Below are 17,467 nucleotides of genomic sequence, written 5' to 3'. Positions count from 1 at the left end.
CACATTCTTGGTTCTGCCACAGGAGAGACCCTGCCTGAGCAGCTGAGGTTTAAGCTTCCCTGAAGCACGGTACCCACATAGGCCTTGATATGCAACTGCCAGTGGGAAGTACAGAGGGAGAGATGATCTTGCAGATATGAAGGCCCCAGGCCATGAAGATCTTTGAAGGTAAGAACATCTTGAACTGTGCTTGCAAACAAACAGGTAGCTATTGCAGTGCTCACAAAGATATGTGTAATATGGGTATTTTTTTCTGGGTCCAACTAGCAGGCAAAACACAGCATTCTTTACCAACTGGTTACCAAGCAGTCCTCAAGGGTAGCCCCATGTAGAGCACATATCACAAGACTATAGTCTTGAAATTAAAGGACATTCAGGATGGAATCTTAAGAACACTTTCCTGGTAGTTAGTTAATAAAATGGGACTTCTGAATAGACCTATTCAGGACTGCTCCCATAGTACGAACTGATTTTGTTATTATGTTTCAAGATCTGGGTGTCCATCGTATCTACTAATTTAAAATGTGAGACTTCCAAGAACAACGTATGCCAATTATTCTTCTAAAAATAAATTAGCATTTTATATTTGCAAATGTGAACTCCACTTATTTATTTGCTTTTTTTGGTCAACAGTTCTGCACTTTTTATATTGCTGGAGCAAAGGTTGTTTTTTCAGAAAACTATCCTTCCTGCTTTGCACTCTTTCAGAGGTCTTTCAACGTTTTAAAAGAACGTAGCTAGCTACATTAAGCAATTATCTGTTGGCTCTTCAAATTAGTAGTATTTGTTTTTTTCAGCAAGTGTATGTACCACTGCTCCAGAAACTGCTCAAAGGGGCTCACAATATGAAAAAAGTAAAAGGCAGATAGATATACAGTAAAGGTTCTCAACATGAGCAGCAACAAGGTTTGAGATCCCCAGGGGCACATGCATGTCCAAGACTTTTCCCCTGTGATTTATTTTCAGCCCCCCCCCCCAAAAAAAACCCCTATATTTGAAAACTCAAGTTCAAAAACGTTTTTGGCAACAATGATGGGGGAAAATCACAGGCTGCCATATCCCTCTCTATGTCCTCTTTGAGAACTCTCTCATGCTTAGCTGCCAAACTGCTTTTTGAACTAAGAGTCATGACACCCGAAGCTGCCTTGTACTGAATCAGAAAATTGGTCCATCAAGGTCAGTATTGTCTACTCAGACTGGCAGTGGTTCTCCAGGGTCTCAGACTGAGGGTTTCACATCGTCTATTACTAGTTCCTTTTAAATGGAGATGCCAGGGATTGAACCTCGGACATTTTAAATGCCCAGCAGATGCTGTATCACTGAGCCACAGCTTCTCCCTTGGCTGGATCCTGGGTGTATACTTCATATGCAATGAGAAAGAACAAATCCAAACATAACTTGGTACAAATATTTACATGATGTAAATATGTAAATATTGTAGCAGCTCACCAGCCAATGAAGGCTCCTGTCCCTCTAGTAAGCCATGACTGGTAGCAGTTTGAACACATGAACAAAATTGAATTTGTAAGTATAATTAATACATTATGAGTAGAAGCTCAAGAAATGAACACAAAAGACATTTCATTCCTCCTACCTGGAGAAGTTCAGCAGTGCTCCATCTGGCATCTACATTCTTCTCCAAACATCTTTTTAAGAAGTCTTTAAAGTCGGCTGACCTGCAGAAAAGAAACTTAAATCTACCACAGCTACATGCAAATTGAATAAAGGCATTTTGTTCCTCCGTCTGAGTCTGTCATAAATGACCTGCCAGCACAAAAACATGGCAAGAAAGAGAATGAACAATGGCAAAGTTCAGTGGGGCCTTTCAAATTACTTTAAATAAAAAAGTAACAAATGTAATCTACTTATGTTTCAAAACAAAAATTCTACTTTTTGCCAAGCTTATCTACTGTTCTATAGGATAATAATTATATTGTATATCATTGTATGAAAACTGATGCACTGGACTCTGTGCTAGTTTCTTTCAATAGTTAAAGACAGAAAACCATGCTCCCAGCTTGAGATAAGCAGGTCCTTTCTGCAGTGTGCACATGTTCAACTGAAAGCTAGAATAGTGATCTTCAACTGGTTCATAAGTAAGACTTGTGAAGATTCAAGGTGGATGATATCCTTGTCACTATTAGTATCCTCTTTATGTTTGGTTGGGCTTCTTTTTAAAGTGAAGGAGAGAAAAAAGGGAAAAAAGAGGTGATAGTAGGACAGAGTTCCTTTAATTTTAATGCAAGATGATATTTCAGTAGATACAGCTTCCCCCACTCTGTAACACCACATCTGCCAAAGTTTTCACTTCTATACAAATGAAAAATATAGCTTTAACTGTATCAAGCAAAGTTTAATATGACTACTTGGCTTTTTCAGGAAAAGTACTTTCAAACTCTGTTATTTAAAGCATAAGCTGTTTTGCTAACGAGGCCAAATCAATTGAAAGTTAAAAAATAGTAAATTAACCATTTTGACGGTTGTGCCAAAGAAGGTGGTTCAGACTTGGCAATTTTCAGCAGAACACGCATGGGGTTCAGTTCATGGTGAGGCGGTTCTATTTCAGCCATTTCTATCAAGGTAACGCCTAAAGACCAAACATCAGCCTTATAATCATAAGGTCTGTCTTTCGATGTCTCACACATTACCACTTCAGGAGCCATCCTAAGGTGAAAAAAAAGAAAGAAAAACAAACATTACATAGGATTGTTAAGAACTACTCTGCAACTAGGTGCTATACATACTGATAATAGAACTTCTGAGAGGTCTCAGTCATTCAATTTGCTTACTGCAGATCTTTAAGACACTGTATTATTTATCTATATAGCTAATTCCCAAGTATGTCCCCTATCTGCGGAAACCTAAATCTGTAGATGGGGGCACACTTACCCCAAACAGACTTTTGGGCAAACTTGGGTGATTCCCTGGGTTTGAAGAAAAATCTGAAAAGTTAAAAAAATACATCTGGGGGTTTAAATCTCCCCCACAAGAAGTGTTGTCTGTGCATGCGCAGACAATGCACTTCCTGTGGGGCAGCTGGAGAGAGCCTGGGTGGAGGCAGCTGCGGTGGTAACAGAGCCTGGGAGCTGCTAGCAGGCCCCGCCATTGAACCTGGAAGCTGCTAGCGGGCTCAGCTGCAGCAGTGAAAACTGGGAACCTGACCGCAGAAGATGCCGGGAGCTGCTCTGGACTCAAGGCAACTCCCAGACACCACTGCTTCTGTGGCTGAGCTTCAAGGGAGTTGCACCAGAGGGTGATGAGGGGTGATCCCCCTTGCGTGTTTCACAGGCACCTGACTGGTTTATTATTTACATCATTTACAGTATTTTTTTCTCATTTGGACTCAAGGTGGATTACAAAGAGTGAGTCAACACAATTGACAGGATGGAGTTTTCAGTAAATAATACAATACGATTAGGGTTGTAGAACCAATCAGGAATCTAAATATAGAACTAAAGCAAAGCATAAGTCTTAAAACATGACACATTAAACGATACAAAAATTACACAGTGGGATCTTAGTTTTAGTAAACTAAACACAGTAGCATAGACCACAGTTCCTAATAACTATCTAAGGCCCCGGTCACACGGGAGGTTTTGGCCTGGAAGAGGGACAGATTGGGGGCGCAACAAACAGGCGCGATCAAACCACAACATCTGGGAAGCGGCGCGCACCCGTCCCCGATCCGTCCCTTCAGCTGGAAAACCCGCTGCAAAAAAGAACCTGCAAAAGAGCAGGACTTACCGGAAATGGCACAGCAAGTGTGGCCGTGAGATCACCGGCACGCCCGTCTTCCGGAGCAATCGAGGCTCCCGGCCAAACTGCGCATGCGCACACATGCACAGTTCGGCTGCCTCACTCTCCTTTCAGTGGCTTCCCCCCGGCATCTGATCGTGCGCGGGAGAACTGCGCGGCGGCTCAGGGGATCCATCTGATCCCGCCGCCGCGTGTCTTTTGGTGCAGCTCTAAAAAGCCACACTTTGGGCCCTTCCCCCCCCCCCCCGTGTGGCAGGGGCCTCTGTAACTTTGTGAATCATTTAGTCCACTGCAACTATTGCTTGTGTAGAAAAGCTCTCTGAATAACTCATGAATAAATAATATTATTAAATAGTTCACTGTGAAGTAACTACAAAGTTGCATTCTTACCAATATGGGGTACCAATGAAAGAATCTCGTCTCTGAATTGTCCTTGTATTTTTAGCAGACACACCAAAATCCGCTTCAGAGAAATAAGGGGGAAAAAGCCTAGTTAAGAATTGTATGCTCGTAACATGATATTATTTTGATACCATGCCATTTCCTCAAATCCATTACCACCTCCCAAGCTACATCATTGAAAACCCTCAACTCCTCATATGCTATGATCTTCATAATCTTTTTAATTTTTTAAGCAGGAACACTCATCAGTTCAGAAGTAGTGCAAGGATCTTTTAACCCAGCAAGCATGCAAATGCATGATGAAAGCAGTGCAAGTTCATCTTCAACCCAATACTCAGCTCTGGAGGCACTCCAAGATAGTAAAAACTGTCATCTGATGACCTCTGAAGGCCCATGTGTCTGCTTGCTGTAGCAAGCCTCCTCTTGGTAGGGATAAGGCAGGAGAAGTCATTCCTATAGTTGTACCGAATTTTGGAGACATTCTGAAGTAACAAGACTTCTTACTGTTTTCAAATATCTCTGAAGCCTAGCAAAATGTCCAAGGGTGACCATTTTCTTCACAGAGTCAGTGAGTGAAGGGTCAGGGTGAAGTGATCACAATTTTTTGCTGACTATCAAGGAAACCCAAACCTGTAGATTGTATCTTAAGAACAGGCCTAAGAGACATGTGCTATTTTCACTGAGCTATACTCTAAAAATGTGCCCATCATTATGAAAGGGACAGACAAAGATACATGCACAACTCAAAATACTCTTGGGAGGGGGGTCTGTAAAAGTGTTTATGTACATCCTGGATTCTGTTTCTTGAGCATACTAGAATGCGACAACATTGGATATTGTTTTATCATCATCACTGTATCAAACATTAAAGTGGCTGTCTCCTCTTTCAACCACATAATAAGGAAAGGGATTCTAGATACTTCAGGGACACCCTCGGGTATATAAAAAAACCCACCTTGGCTTTGTAAAGTAATCAAAAAGAGAAAAAAACACACCAAACAATTTTAAGAAAATATGTTCCACGAAATACAAATGTTCAAAGCTGTTGAGAGTCAGTTAAAGCAAGGATAGAAGGGATCAGCCTTATCAACCGTCTTTTTATAGCACTAAAATGGAAGGAGCGAGAGATTTTTTTTAAAAAATGAAACAGAATTCATAGAACCTGGTACACATATCAATTAGGGGTGTGCCATTTTTTTTTTAAAAAAATGGTATTTTCAAATTGGGTCTTGGACCTAAGATCCCAATACTGGTACAGTACTCAGATCTGGGATTTTTCAGAAATCCTAAAATTTTTCACGTCCAATAGACCTGAGAAGAAAAATACCGTATATACTCGAGTATAAGCCGACCCGAGTATAAGCCGAGACTCCTAATTTTACCACAAAAAACTGGTAAAAAGTATTGACTCGAGTATAAGCCTAGGGTGGGAAATGCGAAATGCAGCAGCTACTGGTAAATTTCAGAAATAATAGATACCAATAAAATTACATTAAAAACACATAATATTTATTTCAAAGAGAAACAGTAAATTAGCTCTATAAATTAGCTCTATACTGTACGCCCTAGTTATAGTTCTTAAAAGAGGTCAATTTACAGTAGAAACTGTATGCGATGCACCCCACGAACTAGCACACAGATGTGGGCAAGTTCTTGCCCAGTACGGCACGGAAAAGGCGTGGAGGAGGACGTCCGCCTCGGTCTCCTCTCTCTGACGTCACTGGTTGCTAGACGCCAATCAGCAGGCGATCTAGCAACCAGTGGAGGCGGGGCGGGCAGCGGCGGCTTCTAGTGTTCTGCTGAGCGGAGGAGGTCTTTTAACTCCGCTGTTATTATTGGCACGTCAGTCTCCGCTCTCCTCTCTCTTACGTCACTGGTTGCTAGACACCAGTCGGGAGGCGATCTAGCAACCAGTTTAGGCGGGCGGGCTGCAGTGACTAGATCAGTTTAGGCAGGCGGGCTGCAGTGACTACAGGCTGATATCTGGCTGCGGAGCGGCGGCATTTTCTGGGGTCATTTTTTTCTCACTCGAGTATAAGCCGAGGGGGTGCTTTTTCAGCACAAAAAATGTGCTGAAAAAGTCGGCTTATACTCGAGTATATACGGTACTGGATATATTTTTTTTAAACCCATCCCAATCCGGGGGATGGTTTGGCTTCTCCTGAAGCCTGTTTGAAACCACGCCACAGGAGAAGACAGCTCCAGGATTTGCGTGCCACAGGGAGATTGCTCCCAGAGGCATGCAGATCCTGGGTGGGATGGCTTCTCCTGCAGCCCAATTTAAACCATGCTGCAGAAGGAGCCAGACCCAGGATCTGCGTGCCTCAGGAAGATTGTTCCCCAAGGCATGCAGATCCTAACTGGGACAGTGTGACAGACTGCAATGGAAAGCAGGCTTTTTAAAGTCAGGGAGTTCAAGAATTAATCTTCCCTGGAGAGAAGAGCTCATGTGATTGGCTGCTCTGCTCACTCTCTGATTGGCCCACATAAGGTGAGAGAGAAAATAAAACAGCTGAACTGGAGGGAAAAGGGGTCTTTTGCAAATTGGTCTTTCGCCTTTTGGTTGCCTGAAACAAATGTCTGAATCAGTAGCCAGAGGGTGGATTCTTAGGGAAGAGACATTTGGGAGTCAGTGTTTTCTGATGGGCAAAAGTTAGAAAAGTACTTCTACTGAAAGAAGAAGAGAAACCCCACTAAATATATTAAAACTACTCTAAGAACTTAACTTCTCAGTCAGAAAAGCTACAGAACAGCCTTATACAGATGAAGGATATTGGAGAAGGATTCGGCAGAGAGAACTCCCAGACAAGCCAAATAGTAAAAGGAGTTATTGCTTCTCAGGGACAAGGAGAATAACTTCCTGCCAGTGAAAGGGGTTGGGAAAAGAACCCTGGTCTGTGACAAAGGAGAGAAGCTTAGACCCCTCTGGAGTCAATGAAAACCTGACTTCCGGTGGATGGCGGCACGCTGAGCAGTCACATCTCCCGGACCTCCCGAGGATGCGAGCTGCGCACGAGTGGGAAGGAGGGGGTACACAGGCTCGTTGCCTCCCATAAGGCCCGGCGAAGGGCTTCTAGCCATGGGGCTTTTGAGAGGTCGCCTCTTCGCCAGCGCGATGCTGGGGAATTGAGGTGCCTCTCTGCCCCAACGGTCCCTCCTGCGAGTGTCCGTATGGAACCTAGTGATACTGACCGGGACAAGCGCTGGGGATCGAGCGGTTGAATCAGAGGCTAAACGAGGTCGGAAGACCAATATGAACGTGAGTCATAATAAAGTGTCAATGCTAATTTAAAAAGAAAGCTCCCCACCCCACGGACCGAGAAGTGAAACGAGCGGGGTGTGTGTGTCTCCTCTCATGCACATGAACTTTTAAGCGAAAAAACGGGGGGAGCGGAAGCGGAAGCGTTGAAATCTGTTGAGAAAAACTTACCAAGGCGTGTATAAGCATTTAAGCACACAGTCAGAGACTTTAGAAACTGCGGCGAAAGTAAACAATCGATAAAAGATGGCGGGGAAGAGGACAGAGAAGGAGAAACTTTTAAAAGCGAAAGGGGAGAGTCCAAAACCAGAAGGAACCACCGAGCTGGCTAAAATGTTGGCAGAATCTCTGTGCCCCCTGCTGGAACAGATGACTAATGTCAAGGAACAGTTGTCTACAGTGACCAAATGTATCACCACCAGCAAGCACAAGTGAATGAAACCCTTAAAATTACAGAGCAAACAGCTGAGAAGGTGAAAGAAGTGGACGCCACTACTCAAAAGGTGAAGAAAAAGGTACAAAAATTGGAAAAGAAGCAAGTCTCCACAGAGGAATAACTTCTACAGCTGCAAATGGAGAAGGCAAACTTGGTTCTCCGATTACAGGGTGTCCCAGAATCTAAAGGAAAGAATCTGAAGCAAATGCTGAGTGAAGCATTAGCCCCGGTGACAGATTTGATGGCGGAGTACTTGATGAGCGAAATGGATGTGGCCTATAGGTCATATTCCGTATATATATAAAAAGAATAATCTCCCTGGGGAAATAGTAATGAGATTCTCAAAGAGACATGTGAGGGAGACTATCCTGAGAGCGACAATGGGAACAACCTCGAAAATCGGGGACAGCACCATCAGGATCCTTAAATACATCCCATTTGAAATAAGACAAAGGAGAAAGAAATACAAAGATTTAATCCTTTTTCTTCAAACAAACGCAATCAGCTATCGGTGGCTGTATCCAGAGGGCGTAACCTTCAAACTTCAAGATAAAAAGGAAAATATAGACTCTGTTTCCAAAGCACGGGACTTTTTGAAAATTCAGATGGGTGAGCAAGAGAAAGGCGATAAAGAGGACAGTAAGTCCAGTGGTGAGCTGGACTCGGGGTCTTCTGGAGAGGACTCTCTGTCAGAGAAGGGGGCAGCGGCTCCTAAAGTCCTTATAAACTGCGAAGAAGACAGGATAAGAAGTAATGAAGGCTGAAGGACTCTGTATTGTGCCTTTGAAAAAAGATTATTGTAATGAGATGCTTTGGGGGTTTTCTTTTTAACAGTTAATTTTAGATTCAAAAGTTTTAATAGTAGATCTGACTAAGTTCAAAAAATTGTTAGCGAGTTTAGAACTGACTTTGTACTTAAGAGATTTGGAGGACCTCCTCTCTTGGAATTTTAGATAGTAGTAGGTGTTCTTTTCTTTATCCCTAATTGTTGTTCCCTTCCCTCATTTTCATTGTAGATTTGTAGTCTTTAGAAAAATGAAATAAAAAAATCCCCTCCGGGGGGGCAAAAAAAGAGGAGTCAATGAAAACCTGTATTATTTAAAGGAAAACCTGTAATATCTGAAGGAAGAAATCAAGAAACATTGTTAGTGCTGAATTACACTAAACGAAGCACCACTCAAAGAAAGCAAGCTTTGAAACAATTACAAATACACTCTCTTGAATGTTCTAAGAATTCAACTCTGGCTGCGGTCTCACACACTAAATAATCCACTTTCAATCCACTTTCAATGTACTTTTGAATTCGATTTTGCCAGTTCACACAGTAAAAATCCAGTTGGAAAGTGGATTAAAAATGGATTATTTAGTGTGTGTGATCACAGCCTCTGTAAATATTAGAAAGCTTTTACCTCAGCAATCTCAAAACCTTGACTATTCCTAATATACATATATTCCCTGCCTGTTAAATAAAATCTTTATTCTGTTTTTGAAAGTTAATTTTCCTCAAGTACCATTTCTGAAGGGTTTAAGGAAAACTGGACAGCTCCTATATTTTAAGTAGAGTTCCTGAACTGAGAAAAAGCCTAAACTAAATATCTAAACATAGGGTGGAACAGTTAAGTCTTTTATGGCAAAGAATATATACACCCTACTGTAGGGCAACTCAGTCACAGAAGGGGTACTGAAGATTTGGCGGGGAAAATCTGCCAGATAATTGGGGAGATAAAGGGGTTCATCATAGACAGCTTCTCCTGCAGCATGGTTTAAACCATGCTGCAGAAGGAGCTAGATTCAAGATCTGTGTGCCACAGGAAGATAGCTCCCCAAGGCATGCAAATCCTGGCTGGGATGGCTTCTCCTACAGCCCGATTTAAACCATGCTGGAGGAACGAGACCCAGGATCTGCATCCCTTGGGGAGATCGCTCTGCAAGGCATGCAGATCCTGGCTGGGGTGGCTTCTCCTGCACCCCCATTTAAACTGGGCTGCAAGAAAAGCCAGATCCAAGCTGAGCTGGTGGGAACAGTCTGCTCCCTCCCCTCAGCACAGCCAATCCTGATCCTCAGGCTGTCTTCTGCAGTCCCTTTAAAGTTAAAAGGGACTTCAGTAGAAGCCCAACGAACAGCTGAGAGAAGGGAGCAATCTGCTCCTGCCTCCTCTGTTTTCGGAGACAACATTTGGGATGCTGAAACATACTAAAAAAATACTGATTTTTTTCAGGTATATTTTCAGTTCGGGTAGACCTGAATGCACACCCCTAATATCAATATAATGCTCTTCAACTCTTGGTTTAAAAAATAAATAAAAAGCCAGTGCCAGGAAAGAAAACAGCAGCTGCAACAGCCAAGCATTGTGGGAGTCCAGGAGCTTTCCTGCCCACCCTTTTCCAGCTATGGGGCAGGCTATGCTGCCACCTATGCTGTCACAAAGGAGAAAACTCTAGCCTGGACAATGCCAGCATGCCACATCCAGAGCTGGCTTCTTCACTTTCCATCCCTTCTTCACAGCTCCTGACGTGTCGGGGAGGGGGAACAATGACAAAAATAATGGTCCTTAATCCACCCACCCAAATCCTGAACAGGTAATTCAATAATGAAAACAATACTCTACCCAAAATACATATCTGACACGATGAAAATCTTTGAAGCCTACATCCCTAGTGGAGTCTGCGGAAAGGGAGTAAAAGCAGAAAAAGATGGGGCATATGGAGCTACTCAAGCCCGTGAGAGCCTATCCAATCCTGGAGGAGATTCGCATAGTTGTGTGAATTTCCAAACTGTATAACCATTCACCCTCCACAACTCCTTACAGACCATAACGGTACCTATAGCAAAGTTCACAGCTGCTTGAGTATCATAAAGGCCACAAAAGGGCCCATCCACAGAAAAAGATAGAAAAATCATAATTAAAATAAGAATCCACACCAAAAATCATTGAATGAGAACTGAGCATACTTATTGCCCTCTGAATATCCAGAGCAACTGAGAATCAGTTGAGGGGGACAACATAGGGAAAAGGGAAACTGGTCTTGTCAGGGCCCTAAAGAGCTTACATCCTGGAAGAGAAGATATGGGCGGGTGGGTATGCAGGAGGTAAATTCCCCAGTTGTTCATTCCTCCCTTCAGCAGGCTCCAACATGCAGGCCTGAATTCAGAGATGTGCAAGTGGAAACAAATGGACTTAGTACAGTTCCGCTTGTGTAACACCTAGCATTTTCCTCTCTATATATTATGGTGCCCAATATTGGTTACACATGATATTGTGCAAGCAGAAACTCAAATAGGGATGTAATAAATTTGACAGTGCACATGGTTACCAGAGTCTTTTCATTTCTGCTTGCACAAGAGATCTAGTGTAAGTGGAAATTTTATGCTGGATCCAATCCAAAATGTTCCAAAATATGCTCAGAACAAAGAAGCTCTATATACTTCTGAAAATAAAAAAATGAGACCAGTTATTATAGCAAAAGGGTTTAAATCCTCCCCTACTATAGATCTCAAGCCATGACAGTCACAGTATCATTCAATTTCAAGATATGGAGGGACTATTTATAAACTCTCTGTGCAGAGTAGGGTGCTGCTTCTGAGTGGTTAGGCCAATATTTGATGGGCAGATATCATGATGACTCATTAACCATACCCATGACATTTCCTGAGCAAGGCATTATAGGACTTCACCAGATTCTGCACTTACGCCATACCAGTAGGACTAAACTGAGTGCCCAGTTTTATGAGATTAAAACCAGTGGCTGCTGGCAATCTTCCCCGAGCAGGTGTTACAACAGTGAGCTAGATGCATTATTTATCTGATCCCTTATAGCCACTTTAAGGTATCCTGTATGTACGCACCAAATGCTTTCCCACTTGCCAGTTTTCAGCACACATTTAAACAATTAACGAATATTGGCACAGGACCTGCCCTGTTCTCTCTGAAGTCTAACACAAGTTTTCTATGCTTAATTAGGATAGTTACTTAAATTACTTATTTTCCAGGTCAACAAAACTTACCTATGCATCTTAGGGAGCATGATGTGTAAATACTGCCAAGAAATAATATAAACCAGGAGATTTCTTTTTACACTGGTACAATTCAAAACAGAAATAGTGGCTGAGTACCTTGTACAATACTCACCTAGTTTTATGTCTCCATCTAATGTGAAAAGAATATTGCCAGCTTTTAGATCCCGGTGGATTATCTTATTTTCATGTAGATAATGCAGTGCTTCAAGAGTCTGCCTGCAAACTACTCTGATCTGTGGTTCTGTTAATGGCCTCTCAAGTTCTACAAGAAATACAAACTAACTCAGATACAAAAACTATCTTTGCAACAAGTCTAGACTGTTACTTTTAAAATAAACAGTTCACCAAACAAATAAAGGTTAAATACATAGATCTTAATGCATGCAACAAAATTCAAATGCTGCCTCATTTTACTATACAGATTATTAAATGTAATCTATTAACTACATTAAGATTTTACTATGGCATTCCACACCTACAAAATAAAACAGCTTTAGAAAGTATTTTAAAGTAATTATAGATGAAAAAAGTCAGTTTCTGTACCACAATGATCAAACAAATTAGAAACAAGCTGCAGATTGTGACGTCTGAATCCAATAAAATAATGGACTGTCTTGCATATGAATCCAGATGCCACAAGAAGTTATGGGTTATTACAAACCAAGCAATCCTTAGTCCAGCAGCCACATTAAAGAAAAAGGGAGCATGAACACTTGAGAATTTTTGAGGCTTGTTTCCAGAAGTGTGGCCACTGCAATAGTTATTTAAGTTTAAGTTCATGTAGCCTACTTCTAACACACCCAAGGTTTTCAGGGTCATAGTTCTATATTCAAAAAATCCAACAAGAAATTAAACATAATATGCAGTTTTAGTCTTTGAGAAGTTGCTGCATTATTTCCCATAAAATCAATATACTTTATTTTTATATCAAAAATTATATGTAAGCCTTGTAAAAATGTTTATTTACTATTTAAACTGTGCAACATGCTTTCACATGCATAGTGTGTAGGGGGAGAGTTCCAAGGAGGGGGGGAGAATTTCTAAAGAAGAGGTTCCTGGGGAAACCTGACCATGGAAATGGAGAGAGGCAGTTAGCAGAGGAGAGCAGAGCAGAGGAGCTGTGGTGGCTCAAGTGGTTAAAACGCTGAACTGCAGGCTGTGGAAGGTCGGTAGTTCAGCAGTTCGAGACCTGGGTGCCGCATGACAGAGTGAGCTCCCGTCTCTAGTTCCAGCTCCTGCCAACCTAGCAGTTCGAAAGCAAGAAACTGCAAGTAGATAAATAGGTACCACTTCAGTGGGAAGGTAACAGCGTTCCGTGCACCTTGGTGTTTAGTCATGCCGGCCACATGACCACGGAAACGTCTTCGGACAGCGCTGGCTCTTCGGCTTTGAAACGGAGATGAGCACCGCAACCCTAGAGTCGGATTCGACTGGCTTTCGAGCAAGGGAACCTTTACCTTTAAGTCCTCTTCTGGATTGAGCTGTCAATCCTGTGAGGAAAAGTGGCTGCTGATGATTGTGAGATAACGTGCTTTCTCAGTGACTCTCAGGAAAAGTGACTAGAAGACTTCCTTCTATTTCTACTCTAAGTTAGGGACTGCCATTATAACTGTTGTTCATACTGTTTTGTTAAACCTCCCTGTCTGACTGTGTTGTTTCTCTCGCTTTTCAATAAATGTTATTTGTTTGTGTTCAGGTTTTGAATGGGCCGTCCACAATCTTGTGGCCATTAACCTGGCTCTTGTAAGGCAAAAAAGGTTACATATACACCAAGCCCAGGTCATATAGGAAAGGAATGAGTTGGGGAGGAAACCAGCATTGCTAATTATTACAGTTTTGCTTGACTCCAATATGGAACCATGATAAGGGATACAACATATGAGCCAGTACTGCTGCTGTTTAAGACAATCACTACTAGCACAGAATTGGTTCACTAGATATTAACAGCCCCCCCCCCAGTGCTGTTGTAAGTTACAATTCACCCAGAAGTCCAGCTTTATGGTACTTTACAGATGTAGCACACCCTGTGAGATCACCTAGTGTATAAGTTTGGCATCATATTAAACATAAACCCTTATTTCACTTGGTTAAACAAGCTGGAGTCCCGAGAAAAAGGAAGGGTACTATAAATATTCACAGTTCTCTAGAGGGAATGCTGATTCTTACTATGGTAATCATCTTCCCATCAGGGCAGATTTAGAGCTTGTAGGAGCTCCCTAAATGTAGCTGCTAGGAACAGAAGCATTTTTGGTCACCTACATTTGCTGTACACCACTTTTGGACACATGAGATCTTACTATGCTAATCCATACATTTTTAGCCTCTAGAATTAACTGCTGCAATGTGGGGCTTTCCCTGAAGGTAACTCAGAAGTTACAGCTGATACTTCCCCCTATTTCACAAAACCCTTGCTAGCTCTGGTCAGGTTGCTGAGATCCTCCCCAAATTGTATCCTACATCATCTATGAGGAGCAAGTCCTTTAATGCAACTGTCTTACTGAGATCACAAATTCCCTTACAGCCTGAGGGGAATCTATTTTGGAAGGTTTTGGGTTGGCCATCAGTTAAAGATGTTTAAACTATTTGATGGCTACAGAGGTTATGAACTTTTTTGCTTTCAGAGTTTTATATATATAGTTAATTATCTTTTTCTAACGGTTTATTATTTGTATTTCTGAGAATGGAAAAGTGGAATATAAATATCTTAATTTATAAAAATTTATTGTGTAAAGTAATGCACAGATTGCACTTGCCCAACATTACAGCATCCACTGCACCACCAGCACAAAATTCAATCAGGATCTGCATAAAAACAAAACATTCAGCTGTTTAGAAAATGGAAGTACTGAAATTAAGAGTTGGCTCATCAGCACTATACAGAAACTAAATAACAAGGCTATGCTACCCATGCAGGCAAAGGTTTCTGATTGTTGTCTAAGCAATTATTTTTTTCTTTGTTCTTGTACAGATGCTCAGATTAGCACCTACTGGTTTCTACTGTGGAAATGAAGACAAAATTTATGTCTGATATTTTGCAAGCCATAACCTCAGAGAACAAAAGCCACTGCAATTCTTGCTCCCCCCCTCCCAGGCATTCTTTCTAGGGAGGCCTTAGGCTTGAACAACATTAATTAATACCTATGTGTAAAGCTGTATATACCCTTTTAAAAAGTACAAAAGGTAGACCCAACTCTGCACCAAGAAAAACCCAATATCTAAAGCAAGCAATGAAATTAAGTATGTTCACAAAGTCTGTTTTCTTTACATTATTATTTTTGCTAATTGGTAAGTAGGGAGACGAAGAGACACTTAACCACTTTCTGACCACCAGAAGTCCTCTCTCATATTTCACCAGATATTGCCTAGCATTTTCAGCCTTTCCTAGGATTAGACATGTCACTGAAAACACAAGAAGATACCTGAGACTCTGAGGCTCCCATATTCTGTTCCCAATACCAAATCCTGTACATCGTGAGGAAAGATCTGTTATCTTCACTCAGACTGGCAGAAAGCAACCCTTCCCTGAGTTTAAGGGAGGAAAGTTGCTCATCCAAATCAACAAGTCCATAGAACCATCTTCTTCCTCAACAGCAGGCTACTGACTTCCCTCAGTGAAGTCTCACCAGGTCAATTTGGGTCTCTTCATTCCAGTCTGACACTTTATCCCTTTCAGAACATAACAAGAATAGGAACCCTTTTCCAACACCAAGAGCAAACTTTTCATTTTTTAAAAATAGTTCCTAGCTCAAAACAGTGCTCAACAGATATTTTTACTAGATAGTCTACTAACACAAGAGCATAAACATTTGTTTTCTAAATATGATAACTGATCACAGTTTGTACAAAAGCATGTTAAGGATTAAGAGGGGGCCGCACCAAGGCAAAACGAAGATGAAAAGACAAATGGTATAAAGGAAAGAATCTTTCCAGTTTGGTGTAGTGGTTAAGTGTGCAGACTCTAATCTGGGAGAACCAGGTTTGATTCCCCACTCCTCCACTTGCAGCTGCAGGATGACCTTGGACAAGCCATAGTTCTGTCAGAGCTGTTCTTGAAAGGGCAGTTCTTGAAAGAGCTTTGTCAGCCCCACCTACCTCAACAGTGTGTCTGTTGTGGGGAGGGGAAGGAAAGGAGTTTGTAAACCGCTCTGAGACTCTGAGTAAAGGGTGGGCTATAAATCCAATCTCCTCTTCTTCTTTTCTTTTATGATTGTATAACCCCTCAACATGTTTCACTTGCAGCTTTGTCAGAGGGGATCTTCCAGATTCTTTTAGTTCCTTTCCCTGTATACACTTTAGTAGAATCTGCTAAAGTGTACAAATGGGAATGGAAGTAAAAGAATCTGGAAGATTTCGCCGACGAAGCTGCACACAAAATGCACAGGGGTTATACAATCATTAAAGATTCTTTCCTTTGCACCATTTGTCTTTTCATCTTCAGTTAAGGATTAACCCACAATGTTTCCCTAAACCATGCAGCTCTGAACAATAACAGTTACCTACCCAAAGATTATTTTCATAATAAAAAGCATCTAGAAGTTTTACAATATTGGGATGATCACATGATGCTAGGATATCAATTTCAACCATATAGTCTTCTAGTTCTTCTTCTGATTTGGTATCAATCACCTTTGCAGCAGCCAGGATATTTGTTTCTTTGTTTTGAGCCTGAAAGAGATCAAAGAAGTGGTAAAATTGATGTTTTCATATTATTTTTAGTGTTTACCCATCTTTAAGCAACTTTGAAAGTATTCACAATGGATCAAGAAGATATGCAGAAAGGAATCTGTCCCCTCCTTCTTCACGCCCCCCCCCCGCATATTGTACACTCCTCCCGTCCCTTCCCCTTTATTTCCCTTCTCCTTGAGGTTGAAAACGTTTTTTTTAATTGGCTCTCTCTCTTTTGTTAAGGTGACCTTCCAGTATAAAGGCTACTATGGGAGGGAAGAAGTGGGAATCATGTGAGTTAAGAGTGTAACACACTGGTCATTTTGTTCAGATCTATTCCCGTTCTAGATTAATCCCCTAAACATAGAAACGACTGCCTAACAGGAGAGTGTTGACATGTACAATACGTATTAAAATATTTCAGATTTATCACCACTGCTATTATATAGAAATCAAAGTTATAAAGAAATTAATAAAAGGAATATCGGTGGAAACAATACACACATGAGGAGCAATTTCTTTTAAAATTAATTTAAAAACTTACAGATGCATTCTACTAAAATGAGATGAGAGGACAAAACAGAAAAGGGGAAAAAGAGAGATTACTCATTCCAAGACAACAAATCAACAGAAATCCACCTTGGGAAAATAAAAATGGTTTCACCAGGCACCAAATGCTTAACTTCTATGGGAAGGGAGTTCAATGACCTTGGCATGGCAACTGAAACCATCTCTGATGCCCACTTACCTTACCTCCAAAGACTGAACGCATGCAGAGGAACATATATCATGCATATCTAAATTGATGGGCAGGCTCATGTGCAAATATACTCTGGGTCCCAAGCCTGACTTTGTACGTAATTACCACTACTTTGGCTATAGTTCAAGATGGGTAGCCATGTTAGTCTGTCTGTAGCAGCAGAAAAGTGCA

The 17,467-nt window shown here is 41.5% G+C and overlaps 1 protein-coding gene across 3 annotated transcripts in view; it reads right to left on the bottom strand.

The window, feature by feature from the left end:
* Positions 1-17,467, bottom strand: part of SLK (STE20 like kinase) — a 75,858-nt gene that overhangs the window by 33,399 nt on the left and 24,992 nt on the right. For all 3 annotated transcript variants that reach the window (XM_015420131.1, XM_015420132.1, XM_015420133.1), the window contains exons 2-7: positions 16,372-16,536; positions 14,625-14,673; positions 11,984-12,133; positions 4,147-4,219; positions 2,470-2,664; positions 1,595-1,676 (exon numbers count right to left, since the gene is read on the bottom strand). In XM_015420131.1, coding sequence (XP_015275617.1) covers positions 1,595-1,676; positions 2,470-2,664; positions 4,147-4,219; positions 11,984-12,133; positions 14,625-14,673; positions 16,372-16,536 — 714 coding nt within the window. The remainder of the gene's footprint in view (positions 1-1,594; positions 1,677-2,469; positions 2,665-4,146; positions 4,220-11,983; positions 12,134-14,624; positions 14,674-16,371; positions 16,537-17,467) is intronic.

This window comes from Gekko japonicus, unplaced genomic scaffold (assembly GCF_001447785.1).
Source record: "Gekko japonicus isolate JY-2015 unplaced genomic scaffold, Gekko_japonicus_V1.1 scaffold29, whole genome shotgun sequence".
NCBI lineage: Eukaryota > Metazoa > Chordata > Lepidosauria > Squamata > Gekkonidae > Gekko > Gekko japonicus.
The sequence above is the reverse complement of the archived record's forward strand: the minus strand, read 5'-3'. Positions and strand labels throughout refer to the sequence as shown.